General features: G+C 34.9%; 1 protein-coding gene across 3 annotated transcripts in view; it reads right to left on the bottom strand.

The window, feature by feature from the left end:
- Positions 1 to 470: 470 nt before the first annotated feature.
- LOC147000136 (cytochrome P450 2C40-like) overlaps positions 471 to 10,230 on the bottom strand; it is a 50,961-nt gene continuing 41,201 nt past the window's right edge. For 2 of the 3 annotated variants that reach the window (XM_085834142.1, XM_085834144.1), the window contains 3 exons: positions 8,826 to 9,013; positions 7,141 to 7,282; positions 471 to 889 (listed from right to left, as the gene is read on the bottom strand). In XM_085834142.1, the coding sequence (XP_085690268.1) occupies positions 705 to 889; positions 7,141 to 7,282; positions 8,826 to 9,013 (515 nt within the window). In that variant the 3' untranslated portion in view covers positions 471 to 704. Of the gene's footprint in view, positions 890 to 5,926; positions 5,996 to 7,140; positions 7,283 to 8,825; positions 9,014 to 10,230 lie in introns of all 3 variants that reach the window. The other variant, XM_085834143.1, reaches the window with a different exon arrangement.

The following is a 10,230-nucleotide window of genomic DNA, read 5'->3' as shown; positions in this document are numbered from 1 at the left end:
AAGAATTTACTAAGGTTTAAGATGAAAGACAACTATAAAATGTGTTTGCACTTTAAACAGCTTTAAAATGTTTTGATTTTGATCTAGGTAACAACAAAGCAGTAGTCGCTTCACCCTGCCAGTGTATTCCACCCTTGTTTCTGTAAAGTGTAAAGCTACCCCTAGACACAGATTATCTGATGCAAAGGTCAATCCTTCCAGTAACTTCAGGTGATGCCTATCTAAAGAGATTTCTCATATCATCCTCACCAATAAATTCTTTCCCATATCTATTTACAGGGGAAGATATAAGCTCTCTCTCTCTCTCTCTCTCTCTCTCTCTCTCTCTCTCTCTCTCTCTCTGTGTGTGTGTGTGTGTGTGTGTGTGTGTGTGTGTGTGTGTGTAAAGGTGTAAGGCTTATGTGGAGGTCAGAGCTCAATTTTTGGTTTTGTCGCTTAGGAACTCCCATAATAGGTTTAGAAACAGGATATCATAGTTGAACCCTTTAATTTGCAATGACCTTTTCCCTTGGGATCTTTTACATTGACTTCAGAAACTATATAATAGAGAACTGTTAGCCTTGGGTAATTACAGAACAGAAGCTGTGATAAGAAGGAATATACAGTGGAATATCTGGGACTGTGTTAAATGAGGGCTTCCATGGGTAATTGAGAAAAACAGCATAGCAGAAGCTTTCCTCATCTTCACTTCTGTTTTATCATCTTCATTCCACAGGGATGAAGCACATCTGGAAATTGGGAGGAATTTTAGAAAGTCCAGAATGTTTGGGGGTCACATCGATGTCCTTTGGGTCAACCAGAGGTTTCAGTTTGAAATTCTGTAAAATTGTGGTCAGGAATAGAAACAGCTCCATGCGGGCAAGGCTCTCTCCCACACAAATCCGTTTTCCTATGGGAAATAAAGATTGGAAGAAGGTAACTATGCCTTGTACATAAGTGAGTTTGAGTGTTTGTAAATAGCATGAGAGAATAAAATTGAATGAGTTATTGGATGAGTGTTTAGATGTATTGATGGTTGAATGGATATCTAGTTAAACAAAGACTCAAAGATGAGACATATTTTCCCTGCTAACATATGATGTTAAGAAATATATTGTGGCTTCAGGTTTCCACCGATGTCTGGAAGCTGACCCTATGCCATAGCTCTTCCCAACTCAATCCTGACCAGTGATAACTTGTCCTCCAAGAGTGCTGACATACCTAACCTCACAGGTGAGACCACCACTACTGTCTCAATACCTGATCCAAGTGGCACCTGCCCAGGGCCCAACAAAGCCAGGAACAGAGGAACAGACAGGGACATTATCCTGATTCTATCTGTCCCCAGGACCTACCCTTGTGAAACACCACACCACACCTAATCCCACCTCGTGATAATATGCCCACATGAGGGTTGACACACCTAAGATCACAAAATCTCAGGCTCACACAAGGAAGCTCCAGTCTGCAGCAAGATCTGTTAACACTAGAGATGACCAAATAGTGAGAAGCAAGTGCAAGAACATAAGCAATAAGCACAGAAACCAAGACTACTTAGCAGCCTTAGAACCCAGTTCATCCAACACATCAAACCCTGGATATTCCAACACACCTTAACACTAAGATTCTGATCTAAAATCAAATCTCATGATGATGATAGAAGACTTTAAGAAAGACATAAATAGCTCCCTTAAGGAAATAAAGGAGTACACAGGTAAAAAGATAGAAGCCCTTAAAGAGGAAACTCATGAATCCCTTAATGAAATATGGGAAAACAAAAGCAAACAGGAAAAGGAATTGAAAAAAAAATCCATGATCTAAAAATGGAAATAGAAACAATAAAGAAACCAAAAAGGAGACAACCCTGGAGATGGGAAACCTAGGAAAGAGATCAGGAGTTACAAATGCAAGCATCACCAACAGAATACAGGAGATGGGAGAATCTAAGGTGTAGAAAATACCAAAGAATACATTGACACAACACTCAAAGAAAATGCAAAATTTACAAAGCTCCTAACCCTAAACATATAGGAAATTCAGGACATCATGAGAAGAGCAAACCTAAAAATAATAGATACATAAGAGAATGAAGATTCCCAAATTAAAGGGTCCATAAATACCTTCAACAAAGTTATAGAAGAAACTTCCCTGGTGTAAATATAGAGATGACTATGAACATAAAGGACACCTACAAAACACCATATAAAATGGACCAGAAAAGAAATTCCTCCCATTACATAATAATCAAAACAACTAATATACTAAACAAAAAGCTAGAAGATCCTGTGAAAATGTCATACAGATGCTAAGAGAATAAAAAAAAAAAAGCCATGGCTAATATACCCAGCAGAATTCTCAATTACCATAGATGAAGAAAGCAAGATATTTCATGAAAAAAAAAACCAAATTTAAACATTATTGTTCTACAAATCCAAACCTATAATAAATAATAGTTGAAAAACACTATCACAAAGAAGTATACTACACCCAAAAAAAAAAACCCAAAAAATTAATCTACTTGCAACAAACCCAAAAGAAGATAGCCACAAAAACATAATTCTACATCTAACAACAAAAATAATAGGAAAGAGCAATCACTGGTCCCTAATAACTCTAAATAACAATGGACTCAATTCCCCAATAAAAAGATTTAGACTAAAAGAACATATACATAAACAGGACCCAGCATTTTGATGCACACAGGAAAAATACCTCAGGGACAAAGACAGACACTCCTCAGATTAAAGGGCTAGAAACAAATTTTTCAAGAATATGTTCACAAGAAAGAAGCTGGAGTATCCATTCAAATATCATATAAAATCTACTTGCAATGAAGTTATCATAAAAGATGAGGAAGGATACTTCATACTCCTCAAAGGAAAAATCAATCAAGATGAACACTCAATTCTGAATGTCAATGCCCCAAATGCAAGGATATCTACATTTGTAAAAGAAAAATTACTAAAGCTCAAAACAAAACATTGAACCTTGCAAAATAATAATGGACATATCATGGAATCAGAAAACAAAGAGAGACACAGTAAAACTAACAGAAGCTCTTAACCAAATCAATTTAACAGATATCTGTAGAACATTTCACCCTAAAACAAAAGAATATACCTTCTTCTCAGTAATTCATGATACCTTCTCCAAAATTGATCATAAATCCGTTACAAAATAGAACTCAAGATACAAGAAGTTTGAAGTAATCCCATGCATTCTATTAGATCCCCACAGACTAAGGGTGGTCTTCAATAACAAAAACAACAGAAAACCCAAATGCATATGGAAGCTGAACAACTCTCTACTCAATGATAACTTAGTCAGGGAAGAAATAAATAAAGAAATTAAAGATATTTTAGAATTTAACGAAAATAAAGGGACAGCATACCCAAATTTATGGGACACCATGAAAGCAATACTAAGAGGGAAAATCATAGCTCTGAGTACCTCAGTAAAGAAAATGGAGAGAGCAAATACTAGCAGCTTAACAGGACATCTGAAATCTCTAGAACAAAAAGAAACATATTCACCCAAGAGGAATAGACAGGAGGAAATATTCAAATTCAGGGCTGAAATCAGCAAAGCAGAAAAGAGAACTATAGAAAATATCAACAAAACTCTGGTTCTTTGAGAAAATAAACAAGATAGATAAACCCTTATCCAGACTAACCAGAGGGCACAGAGATAGTGTGGTAGTTTTACACAATGAAGTACTACTCAGCTATTAAAAAATTTACTTCATGAAATTCTTTTGCAAATGGATGCAACTAGAAAATATCATTCTGAGTGAGGAAACTCAGTCAAAAATAACACACCTGGTATGTGCTCAATGATAAGGAGATACTATACATAAAGCTCAGATTACACACCATACAACTCACAGACCATATCAAGCTCAAGAAGGAAAACATAAGTGTGGATACTTAAGTCCTACTTAGAAGAGGGAACAAAATAATCACGAGAGATAGACAGAGGGAGGGACTTGGGAGGAAGAGAGTCAGTAAAGGGGAAAAGGGGGCAGGATGAGGTATAGGTGGAATTGGGCTAGATATACAGAGGCTAAGGAATTGAACAGAGGTGTATACCAGTGGGGGATGGGAAACTGGGGTTAGCTACCAGAAAGACCCAGATGCCAGGAAAACAAGAGATTCCCAGGACCTAACTGAGGTGACATTGGCTAAAATACCCAACAAAGGGATGAGAGAACCTGTAAAGACCATACCCAGAGATTAGGTACTACCCTCTTTTAATGAATGGGACCACCTACCATCTCAAAATTTTTAACTCAGAATTGCTTCTGACGAAAGGAAATTCGGGGACAAAGAATGGAGCAGAGATCGAAAGAAAGGCCATGCAGAGACTACCCTACCTGAGAATTCATCCCATATGTAGACACCAAACTCAGACAGTATTGCTGATGACAAAAGTGCATGTTGGCATGAATCTGATATAGCTGTCTCCTGAGAGGCTCTGCCAGTCTGACCAATACAGGTGAAAAGAATTCTACCAGTTTCAATGAAAATTAAAGCCAGTAATCCCAATATTATTCCTCAAAATAGAAACAAAAGAACTTGCCTATTTCTGTTATGAGGTCACAATTATCCACACCCCTAAACCACCTAAACCCAAATATGAAATAGAATTACAAACTAAATTGTCTTACAATCATAGATTTGACAATTCTCAGTACACATACTTGGTAAGAAAATACTAGAACACTCAAAAAGTCTGTCAAGTAGGTTTCATCCCAAAGATGAAGAGATGGTTTGACACACATAAATCAATGTAATCCACAATATAAATATACAAAAAGATATGATCACCATGATCATCTCATTAGAATAAGCTTTTACTGAAACACAGCAATCCTTCATGAGAAAAGTCCTGGAGAGACTAGAAATAGAAGGAACGTTACTCAACATAATAAAAGTTATTTTAGATCAAACCCACAGGCCAAATCAAACTAAACAGAAAGTCTTAAAATATTTTTACTAAAATCAGGAACATGAAAACAATGTCCACTATCTTCATATTTATTTAATATAGCATTTGATTTCATGCAGGATCAATGAGACAATTGAAGGAGATCAAACCAACACAAGTAGGAAAGGAATATTTCAAAATACCCTTAATTGCAGATGAAAAGATTGTATCCATAAACCCCCAAAATCTCTACTAGATAATTTCAACATCTGATATCACTTTAAGAAAAGTACCAGTATTCAAGATTAGCATGCAAAAATCAAGAGGCTTTCTATATACAAATGACAACTGTACTGAGAGAAAAGTCAGAGCAACAATATCGTTTGCAATATTAACAAGAAAAAACATCTTAGGGTAACTGAACAAGTAAGTGAAAGACATAAAGACAAAAATTTAAGATATTGAAGAAATGAATTAAAGAAAAAATTAGAAGATGGAAAGATCCCAATGTTCACAGATCAGCAGGATTAATAGAGGGAAAAATTGCTTTCCTACCAAAAGCAATCTACAGATTAAAATTCCATCACAAAGAAAGATTTTTCAGCTTTATATAAAAGAAACACAAGAAGCCATGATAGCTGAAACAATCCTGAATGATAGAAAAATGGACGGGGGGGGGGAGATAAAACTATCACTGAACTCAAATTGTATTATAATAATAAACTCAGGGTGGTATTGACAAAAAATCAAACAGGCAGAAGGTGTCACATTATGATTTGTTCTCAAAATCATTTGACAAATGAACATGAAGCCATGTCAACACTTTAGATAAGGAGATGTGATATTGTTAAAAAGTATCCTCACTGGTAGAGCAACAGTGCGGTCCATGATCACAGCATAGACTTCTGCCACAATCACAAGTTTTCCACAGTCTCATGGGGACTACAAAGTCTCTTACATCTGGCACTAAAAAGTATTGTCTATCTGTGTTTCAACTTTTATATAAATGAATGTGTATTACAGTTGCATCTGTGGGCGAGTGAATATCAAAGTTAGCTGGTTTTCGAGTTCAGAAGATCCTCAAGGTCTCCTGGAAGAAGAAATACTGTTGGTTTTAACATCCAAGATAGGTGCTAGGCATTCAACGCAGGTATATGGCAAGAGCTACATGTTCTCTTATCTGCTGAACCATCTATCAAGCCCTTTATTGCTTTTGGAAGAATATCAAACACCAGCCAAGGTTCCAGCAGTGACTGGGAATGTGCTCACAAAGCCTCAATCCTAACTCAGAGCTATGGACAGCTGCAGCCTACTAAGAGATGGAAAGCCAATTTTATTTATCAATTAAACCATATATGGGTTACATATACTCCAGAGGTTGTCACTAAACAAATAAATGTATTACAGGACATAGTTCACACAGTAGCTTTTAAAACGTTGTACAAGCGTAGAAAAAATGTGCTGAAAATATGTTATGCACATGTGATGGTTATGTTGAAATATCAGGTTAGTTTTGATCAAAGGACTTATATACACGTATGAAACTAAAACAATAAAAATGAGATCTAAGAATATTATTCTCTTTTTCTCCTATCACTTATGTTCTTTGTGTCAGGTAGGAATGTCTCAATTACAATGTTGATTCACTTTTGCATTTTAAATTTGAGATATTGGAGAGCAAACACTGGAGAGTTCTATCCAGCAGCACACTTGTTCAGTGATATGTAAATCTATCCAAGCGCAAGTCCAGTTATATTAGCCTCTTAGCTCATTTACTTCTATATGGACTTTATGCCTGTTGGAGAATTTCTGGTGTTTTTATTTTACATTTTAACTTTTAATTTTTTAATATTTAATGTATAGCTGAGCCTGGAGGAGAGTGATATAACAAAGACAAACGTTCAAATTATGGTTTAACTTTATCTCAATGGTGATTAATCAAAGGCTAACTACCATTTATTCTCTAGGGTAATGTCTTTTGGATCCCCAAGATATACATAAAAGAAAATTTCAAGTGTATAAGCAGTAGGATTGCTACGAAGGCATGAACACAGTGAATCCTTAATATTTGATTCTGGCAAGAAAATGTGTCATCATTACCAAGGACAGTGCATGGGCACTGGGATTAAAGCTGCAGATCATGCACAAATTGCAAGTCTACCAGCAATTGGGAGCCACTGGATAAGTCCCACAGATCCTCATGTCACTGGAGCCTTGGAAATGACTTTCTATTACCTGCTGAGAAAGGCATGAAGTAGTCACTTTTCTTAAAGTTTCCATTGTCATCTAGAAAGTGGCCAGGGTCAAACACCTCTGGGTTGGGGAACTCCTTACTGTCATGCAGCACTGATGTCAGTGATGTTATTACCTGTGTTCCCTGCAAACAACATACAACAGAGAAAGCAATGTATAAATGTCTCAGGGTGCCAAACATTGCTCACCTTCTCCTCCATAGAGGAAGTACAAAGAATGGTACTTGGGAGGTGTTATTCTTGTCCGTTGTCACAGGTTATTGATCTCCTCCAACTTTTTGTTTGTCTTTTCCTCAATTTCTTTAAGGAATTTACTCACTTATTTAAGATCTTCTGCCTTCCTCATAGTGTTGATACTGAGGTCTTTTTCTTGTGCTTTAACTGCACTAGAGTATTCCAAGCTTTCTGCAGTAGCCTAGTTCTGGTCTAATAGTGAAATAATGCTTTGGCTATTGATTTTGTTCTTATCCTGGCATCTAGGCACATGGATTTGGAATGATTATATATTTAGGTGCTATCTTTCAGGTTTAGTGTGATTATATACCTAGGTGCTTATTTTTCTAAAAACTTAGATATATAGAATTATTCTAATATAGATTTATACCATCATCCTATAACATAGCTAATATTATTCATTATTATACGCTAATTGTTTTTATCCTTTGACTACAACTTAATCTAATAAAATCATTTTCCAAGTCATCTGAAGTCTTGGAAATTGACAGAGAAATGTTACAGTTATATTAACCATAATTGACATGAATATGCCTACATATCAGTTGTTTCTATTCATTCAGTCTTCTTTACCTCATAAGATTTATGTCAAACTCATTATTTCTCTAGAGAATCCATGAATTAGTAGTAGTATAATTTACATTTTAAGTTTCTGCAGTCTTTTCTATTTTTTGATTGCACACATATTCCAAATGTCCTGAATTATTTCTATAAAAATTTTATTTTAACGAATTTAGAAATTAATAGCTGTTCAAATTAATGGTTTCTGAAATTCATCAATAATATTTTAATGGATCAATAATAACTTAAATGGTAATGAAATACAATTATATGAAAACAAAAGTATAAATAAAATGTTAACCAGAAGCCACCTTGAATTCTGCATAAGTTTTTCAAAGAAAGCATCATAACTAGTAAAATATATGAGGGTAGGTAAAATAAAAATCACATAATAATTCATTTCTATTCACCATATTTAAAAAATAATAATAAAAGAATATTCATTGCTCAGTAAACCTCTAAAGCTAGATACAAGCTGTATCATTGAAAGAACATTAATATGACTAAAATAAACCAAACAAGTCAAAGTGTAATATGGCCTTTTCATAAGTTGAAGAATTAAGCATATAAACTACTTCTAGTTATTTGTAGATTTTCCTCTCAATAATAAAAACTCCAAAATGTATTGGTTGAATTCAACTTAAATTGAAAAATATATATGAGAATATAAACAACTAATCTTTATTCAAATGATCTGTGGAAGACAAAGCAAATGTCAGATTGCAACTACCATGTCCCTGCCTCTTTATAGCTTCTTTCTCAGTTGTGAACCAGCATAAGCAATGGAAAGTAAGTGTGATGGAAAGGACTGGAATCACACTGAAATGGAGAACATCAAGATCACAGAAGTGTAACAGGGAGAAACAAGCTTACCTTGGGAATGAAGTAGTTTCTGAACTTAGTGTCACAGGTTACTTCATGCACCAAACCACTTGGGCCAAGGTCAATGTATCGCTGGACCTCATGCACCATGGCATTTGTGTAAGGCATATGGTTCCTATCCTGCATACAGGGGCTGCGGTGTCTCCCAATCACATTGTCAATCTCTTCCTGGACTTTAGCTGGATACAAGTAATGACAAATATTGGAATGGGAAAAATGTAGCCTGTATCTCCCATAAATGCACAGCTACCTAGGCCATGAAGAAAGTGGCCCAGAAACATTTTGAACATATATTTTATGCTGAGGAATAAACTTAGATACATAGGATTATTCTAATATAGTTTAATACCATCATCCTACAACATAGCTAATATGATTCATTATTATATGCTAATTGTTTTTATCCAGAGTATCAAATAATATGAGATAAAATAAATATTGATAACAATAAAAGAGTACAATTAATTAAAAGAGTACAATATTGACATTAATAAAAGATATCAGAAGTAAGTTATTATAATGGTGAATATATGTAGTACTGATTGTAAAATTATGTTTCTAAAGGTCTTTTTGCAATGTTATTCTCCCTATCTTAACTATCAGTGGTCAGGTTCATCACCAACAACTACTTAGAAATGTATTTGTATTTTAAACAATAACTGTTTTATGTACTCAATCATATACGATATTTATTGAGATATTGGTAGCAAAAAAGAACATATCAGTTATTTCTATATCCTATTTACAAATATAAGTAGATAATGAATACACATACATACCATATACACGTGAATGCCCACACACATCATTCATAGATTACCATACTTGGTAATATAGACAAATTGTGGAAGGAGATATATAAATATGATTCCCTATCTCCAATGTAAGAGTTTTCTAAATTATTGATATACTTTTTGATTAATGCATACTGTTCACTTTAGTTTTTAATTGTCTCTTTCATGATTTATACTTCCATGTATTTAGGTGGATGTTTCAGCTCCTACAATAAATGTGCACTGAATGAAGACATGAGAAGACACAGTACATCTGTGTGTTCCCTCATGCTCTGTTCATTCCTGAAGCATCTCCCACGTCAATACCAAATTTTCTAATTCTAGTACCCAGAACACTCTGTGAAAGTATAGACTTGGCTCATAGGCTATAAAGATATCTGGAGTAAATTGCTTCGTGGAAAGTTACTTTAGACAATTGAATGGAAAACCTCTTACAGGGTTACATAAAGAAAGCAGAAAAGGGAGCAAAATTTACTATTGAAGATCTATCTTTACATTTTTGCTTTTCTGCGTGTTAGACAATCACCAGCTACTCTTGAGAAAGCTGGTGTAGTGGCACTATTTTAATGCGTATTGGGAATAAACCTGAAAATCTTTGTGCT

The sequence above is a fragment of the Mus caroli genome, unplaced genomic scaffold (assembly GCF_978045245.1).
Source record: "Mus caroli unplaced genomic scaffold, Mus_caroli_1 scaffold_20, whole genome shotgun sequence".
NCBI classification, from domain to species: Eukaryota; Metazoa; Chordata; class Mammalia; order Rodentia; family Muridae; genus Mus; species Mus caroli.
This window is presented reverse-complemented; position numbering and strand designations above follow the sequence as displayed.